Here is a 20,199-nt window from a genome sequence, read left to right as displayed (position 1 = left end):
TAGAAGTCTTCTCTCATTTGATCAAGTGCCAACTTAAAAGTCAGGCAGAGAGCTTGATGTGGACATGTTAGCTCAATCTGAAATGCTGCTTAATTCTATATTTGTCTAATCCTAATCCTGTGTATATTAATATGCCTAATCTCAGCATGTTTATTTAGTTGGGGTTGAAATAATTTAGGTTCTGATAACCCTTCTTGTCGTGTTGTAAAAAGCGGAAATTGGACTTAATCGGTGAAGTCACAATATAAAAATTAATTGGATTGATCAGATAATTAATTGAATAATCAGATATTTAATCAGTTTAACAAATTACGAAACAGGAATCAATCGGTGATTAACCGATTTTCAGAGGCAGTAAAGGCCTCTTAAAAAATGCAGTTAAATAACAGTGCACATGGATTATAATTGCAGCTTTTAGTTAGGCATTTTCAAGTGAACAAACCTTTTGGTACTTTATTTCATCAATTTTGTCTTTTCTCGACTTGCCAAATACTCAAAAGTATTAAACATTTGTTAGCATTATGGTTGTACTAGTACATATCAAGACTCCACAGGTGAAATCAGTGTATTTTCTTTCGTTCCCGAAAATTTAGACAATTTATCGACTGCCGAATTCTGATTTCTGATGTTGTTTTAAATTTTAAATTCAATTTTATTTGACAAACATACTTAACAACTGCAACGAATGATCCGATCCGAAGCCAATTTAATCGAAAACTGGCCCAGTTATCCAAATTAACATGTTCTAACAGCCGACTCGGGAGCAGATAATTTATTCTTTATTCAACCGTCAAATATTTAAAGTACATTCAGACGAAATTCACCCAACAAATTTCTTTTGGACTCCATATACATGGTGCAAAAGATTTGTAAAAGAAACTCTCAAATATAATTGACATGTGTTTTCTAAGCGAATTCAAACTTATAGAGGGAGGACAAATCAATGTTTGAGGTAAAGATCATTCGTCAGCCTACTATACAAATTGCAAAGTATTTACGGGTGATCCCTCAGACTCCTAAGAGCTGGTGGACAAAAAGAATGATATAATTCACACCATAACTAAAAACAATAATTTTACAACTCAAGGAGACATGTAAAGTTCATTTCTTTTCTTGTATGAACTTCTAAATCACCATAAAGACAAAATTTACAGATTTCTTTAATCCTTTACTTAATTTGACAAAACCTGGGCAGCTTAAACTCCAGATGACGAAGTCCGGTTTATTCTTTGGGCACCCAATTTTGATACAACGGGTTTAGATCCCCGTCCTCGCCCAGATGCTAAAGGCTTAGCCCTCGTGGTAGGTGGAGGAGCTGCAATAGCAGCCCATGGGTCATCATCATCCGATGCCAAACTTGTTTTTGATGTTGACGGTTTAACGGATTTTGGAGCAGGGGCAGCTATAGAACCCCACAAGTCGTCATCCTCGTGTTTGGGAACATTGGGTGTAATTTTAGGTTTAGAACTCGGAACTGCATAATTAAACAACTTCCATTAGATACCTGTGAACTTCAGATTAGTAGCAAGAGATCAAAGAAGTAAAGATGGCAATAATAATTCATCTGCAGTACATATCTTAAGCCCTACTTCTAATATTACTTCAAATCTTGGCGAAATAATAAGGTATCTCAGGGCTCAGCAAAAGGTTTTCTGTGTGAAGTCGGAACTCAAGTCCAAGTGAAAATGAGTGAGATGAGAATATGAGATCATATAGATATATCATATATCATATATGGAATGTGAAATGTGGATACCCTTTAGTTTAAAAGTAATTCTTAGCTGCTATCAAGTATACATGATAGAACTCAAATGTTCTGTCTACTAAATATAAAAGTTATAGCTAAATTAAATGTAACAAAGATCCAAAAACAAACAAGCGCATACACACAAGGCAATGTGCAAATTAATAATAAACATTGATACAGCCTACAATCTCAAACAAGATCGTCACTTGTCAGATAATTCATGGGCCATCATATCATGCCTTTATAAGACTCACAACAAAACAGCATATGGTGCACAATCTCCGAGCATTTCAACCAAAGGGTAAGGCTAAACTGCTTAATGTTTTCTCTTTTGTCCTCTTTTTGCCATTTTTAATGATTATTCCGACAACATACATTTTAGATTAGTAGATCTTACACCAGGCAACAACCTTTTCGTTTAAAAAGAGTAAAATATCAAATATATCTCAAAAAGCGCAGATCTTACGCTTCTGTTCTGACATGTCTAACTGAGATTTTCTTTTAAATAAAATACCTTGTTTTGGCTGCGTGACAGGCCGCTTTTGAGCTGCTTGAATAGTGGCAAGAACTGCAGATGGTTTTGGATCCTCAAGTGGTTCAATATCATCCCAACCGTCTTTTTCACTCCCATTATCATCGGGAATTCCATTCTCTATTTCACCCCAGCCATCAGTAGATGTTGGGGACTCAGGTGCAGGCTGATCTGTCATATAGGCTTCTGAAATCAAATTGATTGTTGGCGTGCTGACAGTATCCATCACTATAGTAAAGACAAGGCACATATCTCAGTGATGGTGCATTATCATATTTGAATATTAAACTAAATACTATAACTCTAACAGGCCATTTGATAACACATGAACGAGAAGAATGAGCTGGACGAGAGGGAGATAGAGTCATCTGGATCATTTGTTTTGCCGTTTTAAGATTCTGGACGAACCAAAATTTGGCTGGATGAAAGGGCTTCATATTTCTATCTGGACGGTTAGGTATATCACTCACGCATCTTTCAAACACACAGGCTATGTGTTGTTGCTCAATTAGTTGTAGATGTGTTACATTATTATTAATTATTAATTAATAAAATCAATAACATATTAAAAAATAAATTTGAACTTATCTAATTATTATATCCATTAAAAATTATTATTATTTATAATAATTACAATCTTTATTCATATCTAATAGTAATTATAAGACTTAAAATGTAACGAAGAAGTACAATAAAATCTTTTTAAATTATTAATTGTTTCAATATTATGAAATGTTTATAATTTATCTTTTAAGATTTAGAATTATTTTATGTTCAATAAAATTTAAATTTTTAATTCATCTAAAAGATATGGTTCAGACCAGTCAAATGACTCACATGAATGGTTCAAAAATTTGAATTATCCAAAAATTTAAACCATTCAGAAAATATCATTTTATCAAATGACCCCTAATATTTGAATATATATATATATATAGGGGCGTGTTTTGGTACAAACTGACAAACTTTATGCGTTCAACATATATATAATTTGAGTTCAACATTTTTAAACATATTTTGTTGAACATCGATTAATATTGTGTTGGAGAAGTACATAAACTAATTTTTCAATGTAAGAACTAAGTTCGTATTATATAACTAATATTTATGTTTCTAGACCCTACCCAAACCCCAAAGGTATAGTTTAATCATCTTTATAGATATATTCAACACAATAATAATTAGTTTTCTACATCCGATGTTGAACCCCAGTTACAAATGTGCTGAATGCACGATTTATTTATGCATTATTTTTAAAAATTGAGATTTTTTCAAGTATCTTCAACATGGATATTTTCTATAACTAAGGATTGACACGATGGGAGAATAAAAAAATACAAAAAAAAGTTTGTAAGTAGGCTTGTAACTTAAAAAAGTTTTTATTTATTTCTAGGCAAAAAAAAAAAGTTTTTATTTGATCCTATCACTATATATATATAAGGTAGCACTCCATGACATACCCTCTTATCTGGAGTTCCATAATATACTACTATATATATATATATATATATATAGGGGAGGGTTCTGGTACAAACTTACAAACTTTTTTTGTTCAACAAATATATAACTTGAGTTCAACATTTTTTAAGATATTTTGTTGAACATCGATTAAAATTGTGTTGGAGAAGTAAATAAATTAATTTTTCAATGTAAGAACTAAATTAAACGTATTATATAACCAATATTTATCTTTCTAGACCCTACCCAAACCCCAGAGGTATAGTTTAAGCATCTTTATAGATATATTCAACACAATGATAATTAGTGTTCTACACCCGATGTTGAACCCCAGTTACAAATGTGTTGAATGAACGATTTATTTATGCGTTATTTTTAAAAATTGTGATATTTTTTTAAGAATTTTCAACATGAATACTTTCTATAACTAAGGATTAACACGATGGAAGAATAAAAAAAAATCAAAAAAAAAGTTTGTAAGTTTGTAACTTAAAAAAGTTTTTATTTGATCATATCCCTATATATATATATATATATATATATATATATATATTATATTTTTTATGGAATATAATTACAAATTTTGATTATTGAATCGAAAACGAAGTTATACAATTTTTTTATTCCAAAAATCTTCTAAAATTATGCAATATCTCGACATGATTCTATAACAGAATAATTATCATCCAAAATTATTTTGCTGTGGAATTAGTTTCGAAAACAATTTTTTTCTTCAAATTTTAAGTGTTAAATTACTTATAATAGATATATGTCATAGTATTTTATATAAGAATCACATTTATATGTATTCTATAATAGAATTTATAATAAAATTGATGATTTACAATGGTGTACTATGTAACTCCATATAAGGAGTACCTCCCTGCAATGTTGGCCTGTATATATATATCAAATGTGATAATCGTGTAGCACATGTGATAAAAACTTTTCAGACGTCTAGAATGTTAACTTGTCTGACTTTTTTTCAACTTTTTATATAACAATGCTAGTAGTAATTACTACGGAGAGATAAATTCTTACCCTTTTGTTTTAAATAAATAATCCCAATGACAATATACAACTCTTCCCGTCTCTTTCTCTTCCTGCTTTTACTATGCTAGCAGCTTTACATTCTTTTTGTACCTAATTACCCTTATATTCTAGTTTCTATAAATAAAAATACTTGAGGTTGCCTTTAGAACTTTTCATTATAACTCGTTGTGTGTTCCACACAGTGCTAGTAAGTTGTTCTAATTATAAACACAGCCTGCACCACATTAAGACATAAAAAAAAAAAAAATGAGAAATCTGCTTGCCTGAGCTGGCATTGGATGGACCGGTAGCAATAGGTCCACTGGAATTCAACGGCGCATGTGAAGTTTGTTCAGAAGGTTTGCCTTTAAGGGTCAAGGAACTCATGGCCCACCTGTGTTTTCAACATGATTGTTACACTCTGGAAAATGAGTATTAAGAGTCTGATGTAAAATTGTAAATGCACACGTCCCAAATCTTGACATATCTTGACATGTACCAACTACTAAGCTTTCCCTTAAATAAAATTACTTAGCGTACGTGCTTTAAATAATATTTTAAGATAATGAACAGGTCGATATGGTCCACACTAGCTTTAAGGTATATATGTTAGAAGTACCACCATTGACAACTTGCAAGATAATTTCTGTCTATATTTTAAGATAATGAACAGGTCGATATGGTCAACACTAGCTTTAAGGTATATATAGAAGTACCACCATTGACAACTTGCAAGATGATTTCTGTCTATATTGCACCCAGGAGGACTTTCTAACGATTCATATTAACTTTATGCAAAATTATTGGAACTAGCAACTTCAGACCTCTAGATAGAAAAGTAGCCATGAAAAACACAAAAATGGAAAAGATTACCGGTTGACAGTAAATATAAGAAAGTCTACAGAAAAGTATGGTGTCACCAGAAAGCTCAAAGATATATCATATATATATATATATATATATGTATATATATATAGGCCAACATTCCAGGGAGGGACTCCTTATATAGAGTTACATAGCGCGCCACTATAAATCATCAATTTTATTATAAATTCTGTTATAAAATACATATAAAACGTGATTCTAATATAGAATACTATAAAATATATCTATTTTAAGTAATTTAACACTTAAAATTTGATGGAAAAAGTATATTTTCGAAACTGATTCTACAACAGAATAATTCTGGATGATTATTATTCTGTTATAGAATCATGTTGAGATATTGCATAATTTTAGATGATCTTTGGAATAAAAAAATTGTATAACTTCGTTTTCGGTTTAATAATCAAAATTTGCAATTATGTTTCATAAAAAATATAATAGAATATATATTATGTGTATATTTATAATGGTGTGCTACGTAACTCCATATAAGAGGGTATGCTATGGAGTGCTACCCTATATATATATATATATATATATATATATATATATATATATATAGGGATAGGATCAAATAAAAACTTTTTTAAGTTACAAACTTACAAACTTTTTTTTATTCTCCCATCGTGTTAATCCTTAGTTATATAAAGTATCCATGTTGAAAATTCTTCAAAAAACATCACAATTTTTAAAAATAACGCATAAATAAATCGCGTTTTCAACACATTTATAACTCGGGTTCAACATCGGGTGTTGAACACTAATTATCATTGTGTTGAATATATCTAAAAAGATGTTTAAACTATACCTCTAGGGTTTGGGTAGGGTCTAGAAACATAAATATTAGTTATAAAACATGTTTACCTTAGTTCTTACATTTCAAAATTGGTTTACGTACTTCTCCACCACTATTTTAATCGATGTTCAACAAAATATGTTAAAAAAATGTTGAACTCAAGTTATATATGCGTTGAACAAAAAAAGTTTGTAAGTTTGTAAGTTTGTACCAGAACCCTCCCCTATATATATATAACTAAAAAAAAAACAGGATGTAATTGAAAACCAATGAGTTCCAATTTAACTGCATGAGGGCTCTGAGGAACAGTAAGGTCTTTAGCTTACTAAAAAACTGGCTCACACTTTAGCACAGTGTCAGTCCATAATGAGTATCACTTATCATTAGAATACAGTCGATGCTTTACATCAGTAAGGAGAATACATTTACTTCAACTAGGTTAATAACTCAGTGGGTGCTTTATATGAGCAAGGAGAATACAGTCGATGCTTTACATCAGTAAGGAGAATACATTTACTTCAACTAGGTTAATAAATGTCATGCTTAATTAGGTTAAACACACTTGTCCACAATGAGTATCACACTATCACTAATCATTAGAATGCATATAAACTTATATACCGATCTTCAAAACTCATGTGATGAATGATATACATACATTATACCTATATCAGCAGTTTTGAGATTTAAGACGCTAACTCAGTGGGTGCTTTATGTGAGCAAGGAGAATACAGTCGATGCCTTACATCAGTAAGGAGAATACATTTACTTCAACTAGGTTAATAAATGTCATGCTTAATTAGGTTAAACACACTTGTCCATCTGCTTCCCGTTGAAACAAATGTCAGGTTTTTCCACACAAAAAATGGTGATACTAGATTTCAGAATAACATACCCAAGTAAACTAGCATTTCCTGGTGCTGATGCCATCCCCGTACTCGAGTCCCCAGCTGACTCTCCACCACTGGTCTGTAGACAACAAAGAGATCACGCACAACTTCTTAAAGATTCAGTATTGAGTCTGCCTTGGCTTATCAAGGACACACTACTTATAAATCAGCTAATTATAAAATTATTGTTGACTGGTATTGCAAAATGTCTTAAAAAAAAATTAGCCTCTAAACTTAGTTGTATGTTTGTTGTGATTAGAAACTTGTGGAAGATAAAAGGGGTATAATTAAGAGAAAGGAGATCCCATCTTTTAAATATACGTAACATTTGCAACCTAAAACTGAACTCCAAATGGTGGAGAAGATAATGAAGAGGGGGATACATATCGGCAAGAAATTTCACATATACAATTATACATCACGCCAAGAAATTCACATATCCTGCCTTGCCGACTTACCCTCCCCCCAGGACTGTAGCTTAAAACATATGTACACATTCTATGAACCCAGCAATAGGGAATCTTTCTCTTTAATATAAAGATTAGCGCAAGGATTTAGATTACTTGCAAATGTACTCACCTAAAATCCTTTATTTGATGAGCCTAGATTAGGATAACTATGGAGGGTGACAGTGCGGAACTACAGAGAACAGAGACTCTTTATTTATCCTTTTCTAAGGAATACACTATTAGTATAGTAGGTAGCTCAAGTTGGTCTTTTTACCCTCACCTCCTTACCATTAGACTTGACAGTAGTAAAATAGAAAACAATGCTCTTTAAATCAAGCTCTTGAAGTGAATTCGTAAAAAAGTGCAAAAAAAAAAAAAGTTGCAAGGCTAGCACTGCAGGAGGGTGCCTCATGCACATCACATCACTCGAAAGTTGAATGCTGTTTTTCAAGAAAATTACTATATTAACAGTAGTCGAACACAATTACCAATTCAAGAAAAGGTAATAACAGACCTTCTCGTGATTTTGCTTCAGGATTTGCAGAAATTGGTCAACCGCTTGGAAGGCCTTTGATCGAACATCACTGCCACAATATGAAGAAACATTAATGATTAATGTTTTGTAATGTATGCTTACTTTTTTAATAACTAAGATAGAAACAGACATATAGAGGATAAAGTAGCAAGTTCCTATTTAAGCTTTTACTATAACAAATAGCGGAGCTTGGAGGTTAACAAGTGCAGCAAGTCAGAGAAAGGATTAAACTGGAAAAATAGAACAGAAATTCAGACAAATATAAGCATGAAGACTGATGCCAGTATGGTGAAACAATACCATTAATTTTAAGCTTATTCAAATTAATAATAACCTACGAAAAGATTCTATCAGTGTGCAAACATCATGTAAAACCTCTAATTAATATTCCGATATCAAAATTAGCCTAGCATTGAAACATACACCAAAGCTATATATATATCATCTACTTCCGAATCCATTACAATTCAAGCACGATATTAGTGATTAAAACGGATGTATAAACTTTTGGCTAAAATAAGAATTCAGGTAAACTTCAATAAATGATATTTAACATATAACAGTGCAGTTAATGCTCATGTAAATTTTAATATAGTAGACATTAATTTAATGTAATTATGTAAATATGTACTGTAGCTCCATTATATTAGACATTTAAATAGCATTTTTACAGAAAAAATAGGCTTAAAAGTAAACAATATAAGTTTCCCACAGTATAAGTCTCCCTTTAGTACCAGGTCCAAAATTTCATCATTTGTACTGTCAATCAATGCTAAAGGTGCTCCTAGTGCTCTAAGAGGCCTAAAGTTCAATTTTCAGCTTCCCTCGCACTTTACTTAAAATATATCAACTACAAATTAAAAAGAGAATTTGCTTGTAATATCCCAAATTAACATAAACATTTATGTTTCTATCCTTTTTTTATTAAAAATTGCTAATATGTCCTGTGGTTAAAAGCTGTTATATATATAATTTACTTAAATGTAATTAGATTATATATAAATATATGTCAATTGGTCATGACTAGAATGTCCCTCAGAGAGCTAAGAATATATACTGAAAATTAGGTTAAATTCTTCAAATGATCACGTAACTAAACTATTCAGCTTTAAGCTGGACACTGGTCTGGATGGGAGTACTCAGAATGCTTGTTTACACTGTGGAGGTACTTATCTCTGTAAATGAATTAACACTGATTTAATTGATGTATATATTTAATTTAAGAGATTGGCATGATCATTGTCACATTAACTGTGGAAGCCAGTCGAGTATTTGAAGTAATAAATATAGCTCATCATCACGGACAAGTAGGCACCATGGTTAATTTTAAAAATAAAATTGAGTTTGTATTGCTAGCTTTAATAAATAGAAAGGAGTGGCAAAAAATGTCTTTCAAGATGTGCAGTAGGGAAGTTAACTTGTTTAACTTTAAATTAGAAGGAATTTTTTATTTAGGATATATTTATAATTAAAATAAAAAATGGGACATATTTATAATCACTTACTGAGATGGGACATATTTGGGGAAAATCCAATAGAGAAAGTTTTTGTAATTGACATGTGTTTAGGCAACCACATATCAACATTCCTTATTCTTGCAGGACTGGATTCGATAGTCATGACCACTGTAATATTAGTAAGATTTTAGAAGACAGGGGACTTCAAAAGTTAAATTTATTTTCAAGAGTCAATATGGTTCTAAATTAGACACCGCAATCTTCTAGTTTATAAATTCTTGCCAAGTGATATACTGCAGTACCCAAATTCTCATGCCCTACACTAACAATTCAAGAGTTAAAAATTTTAACACGTCAAATGTAAAAAGGACCAGGACATTGCAAATAACCTCAAATTCTTAATCTTATATCGGACCAATTTCATGAATAACACCCAAAGCTTGCAAGTTTATTTTTTTAATTCCGCCATTAGACCTTGTGCAACTGTCAAACAATTGAATCATGGTAATACATTTTGGCAAGATACTCTAATATGAAGTGAGAGCATATCTGTATTTTTCATGAACGTCGCCTCAACTCTAATTAGGGTATTTAAAGGTATAAAAGAAATTCTTCATAATGGAGAGTACAAGGACGATTATGGAAAATGCTCTCATCCTCAATTGAGAACACAAAGAATTATAGTATAGTAAGCTAACCTGTCAGGATCTATAGTAAGTACCACAACATTTGGCAAGATGCGAGTTGCAATCTCAGTTGAATCATAATAAGAACTGGTTGCGCATAGAGCCATAACCCCTGCAGCAACAATTTATGGAATTAATATTAGAGAGGGAAAACACACCAGAAAAAATCACTGAAAGGTGGTCTAAGAATTAGAAGTATGCTTCAACCTGCGCCTCTTGCGGGAGAGAAGGTATCACGCAAAGCACGGACTGTAAATGCATTTATGAGAACTCTTCTCCGTGTCTGCAATTTTTCATGACTTTCATTAATAATCATTTAGGTATAGAAAGTACACTACATTAGAATATGCTTAAATGATATCATTGACTGCTAAACACAATGAATAAATAGAGGTGCACTAGTACCGAGTGGATGGAAATGTGTTAATGATGAGAAGTATTAGAAATGTAGCTGTTACTAACCCCATCATTAAGATGGCTGGCAATATTTCCTAGCAGTATGGTGGTGTTTGTTCTAATAGCTGGTTCTTCATCAACCTGCATCACTTGCAAGAATGTAAAAAAATGCAAATCAGGAGAAATGCAAAATTATGTAAATAAATAAATAATCACATAATCTATTACTAAGTTGCCAAATTAAAAGACAAGTGAAAGACAGTTCAACTGGGTACCACAGATGATGGTAAAAGGATTCATACCTGTAGCTTTGAAAGAAACTTCAACAGTGATCCTGATAGAGTCCGTTGGGACAGCTGCATTAGGAATTGAAAAAATGTCAAATTTTCGACTTATTAAGGCACAAACATCTAAATTTATCTGATGATCATCATGCAACAACCATACTACAGCACAGAGATAATTCACCCAACAGATATTACAAAATTTTAGGCTACATTTGTTCAAATATCTAACAAGTCAACAAAAAGCTCCGACCAAACATTCCATCTGTTCCTCTAGTTCTATGGGAATCAGAAATTGCGTATATCAGAAATAATACAGAACATGACTGGAGGGATCCAAAGCACATACTACTGAGACGAATCCTTTCATATGGAAAGGCCCCCAATCCCTGTAAATACTATAGTTAATGAAAATATATTATTTGCAAGGAGAGTGCCCAAATTTTGTGAAGCAACAAAACGGAACAGAGTGCAACTCGTTCTAAAGCAACAAAAAAAGATATCTATGAAAAGATGATTCCGTAGTTGCATTTAATATCCAAGCACCACAGGAAACAAAAAACATATGAACTTAGCTTATTGTTGAACTACCGTTACATAGGTTCTCATTATGTCAACCACATAAGTCATAACAACATTTTCATTTCAATACAGAACATTAACTTGCTTGATAGTGAGAAATAATTATCCAAGTCAGCTATAAGTTCCTATATGGTCCAGGTCTCTTGATCAAGGAGTGACACCTTCCAAAAATCAACCTGGAAAAAGCATGGAGCAAAAGACATGCTCATGAAAGCTGCTCTATACCAGCTCCCTTCACACTCAACAAGACTACTTAAATAAATGGACAGACTAAGCAACTCCATGGACACAGCAAAGAAATCCAGTAGAGTAAAATTACGTATGTACCTTGGGGGCAAGAACAAGCATTGATTTGAGTGTTAATTCCCTCAGAAAAGCAGATGTGTCAGAAAACCCAGTAGCAACATGAGGATAAATCTGTAGAAGTATCAACAGAGTATCAAAAATAAAACCTAAATGAGGAAATGGCGACAATAAAAGAATTAATAAGCCACAAACTTTTAGGCTGAACCTACTTGCTCATCAGCAATTTGTGATGACAATGAATCTCCAAATTGATCAATATGCTGCAGAAGACTAACTCGAATAGCTCGGTCATTAGAACCAAAAAGTTTGACAAGTGTTGGTAAAACCTGTAAAAAAAATCCAAGAAATCCAGTATATACTCTTGCCAAAGACATCACCAACAGAAATATAATGGCAGTATTTATTTTGAACTGGTGACATTAAGTAAAACAATACCCCCGATAGGTATAAAATGAACAAACCTTGATATTAAATTCTTCAGCTGAAAGCCAAGCACCCATCTTCAGCAACGCAGTCAAAGCAGGTGCTGCAGCTGATCCAAATTCTAAGGCTGAAGCTAGTAAAGGAAGTAGCTAACCAAGATGCAAAAAGATTATGTTACTGTCACAATGATAAGGTTTAAAAATTATTAATTAAAGGTACAAACTGGGAATCAAAGAGAACCTTTTTTAGCACAATCTGTCGAGGAAGCTGCTCAGCTAGAGTAGGCAGCTTACGAAAGAAAGTATCTTTTTCTACACTATCCTTCAGATTGAGAATTTCCATGAAGTGAATGGTGTCCACCAATTTATTTTGGAAATATTCTGCAGTTTTGCACTGAATAGTTTAGATGATTTCGTCATACACAAATGATAATCTAGGAACAAGTAACAGACAATCGATAATGCATACTAACAGATGAGCTGGAGAAAATGGGACTGAATTCAAAGAGCTCGAATAATGTTATTTTCATTTTAAAATTTCAAAACTGCGATCTAAAAAGCATATAATGTCACAGAATGCTTTTAATAGCAAATCGAACATTATGTTATTTGCCTTGTGTACATGTAATATGCAAGTATGTGCCAGATCTCAACTTTCAAAATTTTTGAACCATCAAATTCTTGTCAATCTGAAACTTGCTCCCTAAATCAATGATCAAGAAGTTGAACACGGAAAGTCACTTTCACTGAATACAAAATAAACAATATAAAGAATAAAACTTACAATACAAAACAACCAATTTTATGCTTTAATTCTATAGGCTCTAGCCAACCCCGATTTGGGAAGCACTAATATTTAGTTTCCGGAACCGGTACAAGGATATTAAATATTTAAGCAGTCTGGAGCTCTAAACTTATTAAAATAATAATAACCTTCCCTCAGCTAGAATTAAGACTACAAATTTAAAAGCAATAATAAATCGCTACAGAAATACTGATTGGCTCAACCTCCATACAAAGACTTCTAATGAAGGCTCAAACCTTGTAACACTTCCCTAAACTGCATAAACTTTAGAAATGTTTGACCAAAACACGAATATAAGGAGGTCAATAACTGACCGCAAGTTTCTAGAAGCTTCGACGAGTTCAACCTGCGAGAAGGAGTTGAACTCAAGAGCCGCTGATAATCTGGAAGTAATGACTGTGAGACAGGAATAAACAAGTTCAAATGAAAACAGATCTTCAGTTGATAAAAGCCAAAGCAAATAATACAAAATGTGAAGAAACATCCAAAATCTTCCAAATTATACTTATAACATGGGAAGAAACAGATAACTAAGGTTTTACAACAACAAAAAAGTTCCTAGTTGATCAACACAAATCTTTGTTTATCAAGAAATTCAGTAAGCACACCTTTGGTATAGAAGAAGTATCACGCAGCTCCTCTGTTTTGCCCAGTTTGGTACCATAGAAAAGTTCATGAATAAGACAGCCTAAGAATTTTAAAAAATAGTCAGTTTCAAACCACAAACATTCGACTTAAACCTGAAAAACGAAAAAGACATATCCTTGAAACACTATAACGCCACTAATAAGTAGTGCTTATCACACCTATTCACACGGAAATTTACTTTTAAATCAATTTTCAGCAGAAGTAATAAAGCAATATATATACAAATTATACCACTTACCCAAACCCCAGGAATCAATAGCCCAAGGTGGAGATTTTCTAATCGTTGTCCAGTCAGACTTCACCAACTCCATCGGTTTGTATTGTGTACCAACAAGCCATTCATATTGCTGTGTTAAACATCAAATTTTATACAGGTGAGACCACAAACTAATCTACAATTAAAAAATGCCCTTGCCATAGTTAAAATGACTATTGGCAATCCTTAAACATGTCAAACTGTCTTTACAACGTTACCAGGTAAATGAGATCACAAAGATATTGCAGTTGCAGGTAGTGCAAGTAAAGAATAATAAATGTTAGAGTCATTGAATTCTGCACTAATTTATTTATATGGAAATTATGAGGTTGAAAAATACAAACAATACCCTTCCAACCCGCTAGAACCTTAAGTCTTCATAAGGCCATTATCACTGCTTATGGACTAGAGCCTCTATTTTTCAAGCACTTGATATGGTTAACCGATCTTCTTTGGATAACTAGGCCAACCCAGAAATTGTTAGGATTCCTTAATTCAAAGGTTGATCTGGGCCAGTTCACCCCTATCTTATTAGCGAGAAAGCCAGATAGCTGAAAGGTCTAAAAACTGCAGCAGATAGAACTTTAAGCAGGGGCCAAATCTCAGCTTGAAGTAGAGGGTGACTGAGAAGACTCTATCGCCAACCTGAATTCCACATGTCTGTGATAAATACACATTTATTGTTTCCGAATTATAAATAGAATCCACCCCCACCCTCTTTCTTTCTGCTCTGGATCCATCTCACATTGATATACGTTTAATATTGGTTGTTTTTTTATATACAAACATTTATGTGTTGAACTAAACAGAGAATGTGTACTTATACTACTGAAAGATTGTAAACAAATTACTAAACACGTATATGTAAAGATTAAAAGAAGAATAGAATAACCTGATATAACAATTCTTGAATGAATTTTTTTCACATGAGATGTTTCTTTTCCCTTTAGATCATTGTAGACTGTTGTGACCGTAACGTTTATGGGACCAGTATTCTTTATAACTTTATGCCAGGACCAGGTCAAAAATATGTTGGGCTTAGTCAAAATGAAATTAGCAGGACTAGGAGTTAGGCGACCCTAGGCGTCGCCTACCCCTTGAAACTAAAACGGGTTAGACGCCTAGACATTTTCCGTGGCCTAGGCAACGCCTTGACAACTATGAACAGAAGCTTATATATAAGTCATTGCTCAAAGAAGAACGAAGAAGAACACTTTAGAATTGAATATAGAATCTCATCTAAAACTTGAAATAAATTCTAATTTTAAGCTAATTAAACTTTTATTGTGAAAAATAATAGTATCTAACATGTTTCACAATAAATATGGATTAAAAATAACAAGATTCTATGTAAAATTAATCGTGCAATATATATATATATGATACTATTCTGGATTTTGTTCTAGATTCCATTCTGAATTCTATAGTATTTCATATTAATAATTTAAATGAGTTTGGATGTTAGATTTCATATATTAAGTTTAATTGGTGCTTAACTATGTAATTATAATCTTAACAATCATTTTTTATGAAAAATGAAGTGTTATGACAACCTTTTGTGTTCTTACTTAAAATGTTCTTTGTGGAGTGTAACCCTATGTGTGTGTGTGTGTGTGGATTGGGTTCTATGGAGAACTCCTTAATTGGAGAACTCTTCTTATTTTACACAATTATCATATTAATCATGTGACTCTTTTGAGTAATTAAAGCAAAAAATAGTAAACAATATTTACAGAACACGTAAATGTGAGGTGCAGACATACTAGATCTCTAAGGAACTAATTCTCATTGCCCTATATACATATATATATATATATATATGAGTGTGTGTGTGTGTGTAATTATATATAGACACACACATACACTGTATTCTATAAATGACATTTCACAATTACTCATCACATGAACCAAAAACTTCAATCACATGAAATGAAATTAATTCTGCGTCATACGATCTATTGTAAGAAACTCTAATTAATAATTACAACATCCAAACAGAACTTACCAGCATGGGCCCTGTGGAAGCTCCTTGATTATTCCCATCAAACTCTGATAGAACATCGAAAGCATGTAGCTTCCAGTCCAGAGACTGAGTAACAACAACACTTTCCAAACAAACATTTGCATGAACCTGTACCACAATATTAAATCCATTAGGTGATATTCACCTGTTAGGTGAATACTGAAAATAAGAGAGAAAGAGAACAGAAGCAAAGATAAAGTGTAGTCAATTGAACCCTCCACATTACGTGAAATCACGGAGGAAAAACGACTCGATAATAAATCTGTACACTAGCATAAATTGGGCAAACATTGAGCAGTAGGAAGAAGTATAAAACCACCTATGGAGGAAAGTTGTCACAAGTAAAAACAATAGAATTTGAAGAAGAATTAGAAGATTGTAGAGCTAATTAATTGTTTAAACCAAACTTTCTGAACAAATAAAGAATATAATAGAAGTCCAATATGTGTGTGTGTGTGTGTGTGTGATTGAGTGGGGCCGGAGATGGTCCCGGGGTGGGTAATGTCATTTTAGGGGTGGGTGACGACATATAGAGGTGGGTGATGTCATCTACGAGGAGTTTCTCCTGGTTTCTGTTTAGTTTCTATCAAGTAGTTTCTATTTGATCATTTGCCTATATACGTTTATATACACACACACACACACATAAAAGTTCTGTGTTAAAATATTTAATGTATCTTCAATTCAATTTCCTTCTTTATATATGAGAGATTTTGGAAACAAAAGATGAACCATCTTTGTTCTCAGTTCTCTTGTAGCCTACCTGATTATATATCCAACACAAACATACATAAGCACTTACAAGTTTACAGTCATTGTTAAGAAAGCTGACGGCCTTGGCTATCCGGTGCAGGCCCCATGCATAATACTCATTCCTGCATCACAAGGTGTACTGTTTTGTGAATCTTAAAGAGGAAACCCCAATAACAAAAATGTTCCAATTAATTTACTTTGTATTTCCTTTTTAGCTTTTCCAAGTGTCATTCTCCCTACCAAATATAATTCTAGAAAGATGAGCAACGACCATATACTTAGTGACATGAGTAAATTGTCATTACTTTGATTATTTTTGTGCATAAACAGGAAAAAAATCTACAACACAAAACTGAAACAGCGATATGTACTATTTTTTAAAAGGAAGGTTCAACAAAATAGACAAGTATGTGCTAGACCAGAAAAGGTATTAAAACCTGTAAACGAAATCTAGCAACTTAAGCTACAGGTCACTTAGTATAATAATGTAACAAGAAACTAATCAATGTCAGAAAAATACAAAAGAGGTAAACACCAATATCGGTAAGTCATAAGAATGGAATGAATTACTTGTATATACCTTTGTGTACCTTCTAATTTTAATTCTTTAATCTTTTCTGATAAAGGCATGACAGGTTCCGTGACAATATATATAGTAATCTTTGTAGAAGAGCCATCAGAAGTTTCGACCTCAGTACTGTGAAGAAAAGATAGAATATTTGGATGTCTAACCTGAAAGGAACGACAAAAATATTTGGTATATCTTAAATTAATACTTGCCACCAAAATAGAGACATTACTATAATTCTAATCAAAAATTGAATTATTACTAAATCAAGCAAAATCTGTAGGAAGTGCAAATTTAAATGCAGATAAAGTTACTTGTTAATGCATCAAATATACTAAACCTAGAATAGATTAAGTAGCAACACCAACATGGATTCTTAAGATCAAAGAAAATTGCTTTTGCCACTCTATCGTTGCCAATTAAAATGGCAACTATAAACTTTACCCTCTACATCGATTATTTTAATACCGTTCGAAGACGCTTGACGCCATTACGGCCAGCAGCTAAATGTCTATCATTAGTACTACTCCCTGATAGAGAAAATATTGACACTGGAGATCCATCATCCTGGCAAAAATTTAACAACAATAATCAATACCAATCACCTTCCATCAACGAACAGACACACAATACAAACTCATTAAGCATATTATATTCTATTTAAAAAATAATAATAATAGGTTAGATCGAGAGAGGGCAGGATTCCAATGGCCTGTCCAGCATATGGGCATATTTGAAAACTTTAATCCAGCTGGAAGGCCTAGACACAAGAAATTTTATAAGCCAGGGGAGAGGTTAGACAGGGAATGTGATGTATTCACTGCCTCGCCTACTCAAAAGATCGTGAAAATCCATCAAGATATTAGATGCAGTTCGCCATTACCAGCAAAGGCTACAAACTACAAGAGCTCTGCAACATAGTATTATGGAGACACGTTTATAATCAGAGTTAGCCCCTGTCATTCCATCCCTTGGTTGGATAGGTCGAGAGGCACAGGGGTCAAAAAGTTCTATAAATTGGAGTTCATCTTTATGCCAACATTTGATTGATATTTACCATTGTAGAGCAAGAATCTCCGGTCATTACAGAAAGAGCTTGGCTTCCAGAAAGAATTGTGGAAAAAATGAACCTACTAAACTACTACCAATAATTGAGAGACCCAAAACACATGGTTTAGATACCAAGAGAAACAGAGTGAGCCATATTTTTTGTTATGCATTCAGATCTACATCTCCAATCAAAAAAGTACTCAAATTGGTAGTCATCTAACAATCAGCACCGATTTAAACTACAGAAAGTAAATGGATCAACACACATTTATTAAGAGAACAATATGTTTATAGGTAAGCATAATCTTTATTTTTGTTATAAGAGGTTCTTATTTCCTAAAATGAGCAATTAGCAGGTATACACCACCAGAAAAGGAAAGAAACAAAAACTTCAGAGTAAAAAAAATAATTAAAAAAAATAGATGTTTCTTCAAGAAATTGGTTCAGAAGACACAATGATATGCTTGAAATTTTGAAAAGCAAAAACTCGTCACATGTAGTGATACAGAATCAAATTTTGTAGAATGCAAGCATATCTGACTAAATAAATTTGATTATGTTCTTTCATGTTGATTCCTAGCTGAAGCAACTTCCATCCTTGGTAAATAGACTCTGTTTACCGGTCCGTTGAACCGAATCCAGCCTGCTAAGACTCGGTACCTCTAGTATTTCCTTGAAATTGAAAGAATGGACACAAAATGTGACAAAGGCAACTTACTTAGTACAATATATAGTTGATCTATAACCGAACGACAAAATTAGAGTTACCCTACAAACACATGGAAACTGATCCTAAATCAATCAGTTACATCCAACTAAACTAATTGTTTACGCATAAATCAAATTTCTGTAGCATTTTTATAATTGCAACATACATTTCAAGCACATATTCTCAAGGCATGGAAATAAAGCAATGTAAACATTATAATCGAACACGAAACAACCCGAAAAAACGTAAATCAAGTGAAATTGCAAAATTGAATACCCTAGAGGTGCCACGGGAGTGAATCCACGAGCCCCAAGCTGAAGAATAAGGCTCCCCGATATTGTAGGGCAGATCTTTGAGACCCGACCCGGATCCGGCTACAACGCTTTGTAAAAACTTGAACATACTCTACTCCCCGCTGCTCTCCTGCGTATCTATGTGTATGTATATGTGTGTATTCGGAGCTGGAGAGATTCGGGTTGATCTGTCGGAGAAACAGAGTGATGATTATTATTGGACATACACAAAAATATTTATTTTATGATTAGGTGTTTCGCAGCTCGTGGTGATAACGTGATCTCGCTATTTTCTCACCGTCAATCATCATCAACTTATTAATGATGATTTTAATTTTTTTATTAGAACATGTTAATGTTTGGGTTTGAGCGTTTTAACCCGCAGAAAATATTGAAGGACATCATGAATTTAGGTTTAGATGTGGTTTTCACTGTCGGTAGATGAAAATAGACGTTATAAACAGAATTTTAAATACATGAGTGTTTACAAAAATGATATAATGTATTTTTCAGGATATACATAAGTATTTAAAAATTATATATAATGTAGTTTTAGATATATATTTCTCGTTCGGTGTAGAAACACCAGAGATACAATTGTTGTCTACGACTTTTGTAAAGGTCTTTTTGAGCACTC

The 20,199-nt window shown here is 32.8% G+C and overlaps 1 protein-coding gene across 1 annotated transcript; it reads right to left on the bottom strand.

Annotated features, from left to right (window-relative positions):
- Positions 1-866: 866 nt before the first annotated feature.
- LOC108209631 (uncharacterized) lies at positions 867-19,827 on the bottom strand. Its single transcript, XM_017380635.2, has 21 exons — positions 19,546-19,827; positions 17,979-18,077; positions 17,523-17,674; positions 16,992-17,064; positions 16,172-16,297; positions 14,149-14,257; positions 13,871-13,950; positions 13,577-13,658; positions 12,699-12,838; positions 12,497-12,607; positions 12,245-12,361; positions 12,057-12,146; positions 11,166-11,219; positions 10,930-11,004; positions 10,675-10,750; positions 10,480-10,579; positions 8,304-8,373; positions 7,346-7,419; positions 5,054-5,163; positions 2,262-2,507; positions 867-1,474 (listed from the first exon to the last, which is right to left on the bottom strand). The coding sequence occupies exons 1-21, from the start codon at positions 19,669-19,671 to the stop codon at positions 1,197-1,199; spliced, it is 2,388 nt and encodes a 795-aa protein (XP_017236124.1). The 5' UTR covers positions 19,672-19,827; the 3' UTR covers positions 867-1,196.
- Positions 19,828-20,199: the final 372 nt, after the last annotated feature.

Source organism: Daucus carota, chromosome 2 (genome assembly GCF_001625215.2).
Source record: "Daucus carota subsp. sativus chromosome 2, DH1 v3.0, whole genome shotgun sequence".
NCBI classification, from domain to species: domain Eukaryota; kingdom Viridiplantae; phylum Streptophyta; class Magnoliopsida; order Apiales; family Apiaceae; genus Daucus; species Daucus carota.
This window is presented reverse-complemented; position numbering and strand designations above follow the sequence as displayed.

Bases quoted from the DNA above. Each gene is read 5' to 3' on its own strand.
- LOC108209631 (XM_017380635.2), bottom strand. From the start codon at position 19,671: ATGTTCAAGTTTTTACAAAGCGTTGTAGCCGGATCCGGGTCGGGTCTC. The intron at 5,164-7,345 runs GTATGTTATTCT...TTGAAAACACAG, and splicing joins GGAAATGCTAGTTTACTTGG to GTGGGCCATGAGTTCCTTGA. The intron at 2,508-5,053 runs GCAAGCAGATTT...TCTTTACTATAG, and splicing joins TCCATCCAATGCCAGCTCAG to TGATGGATACTGTCAGCACG.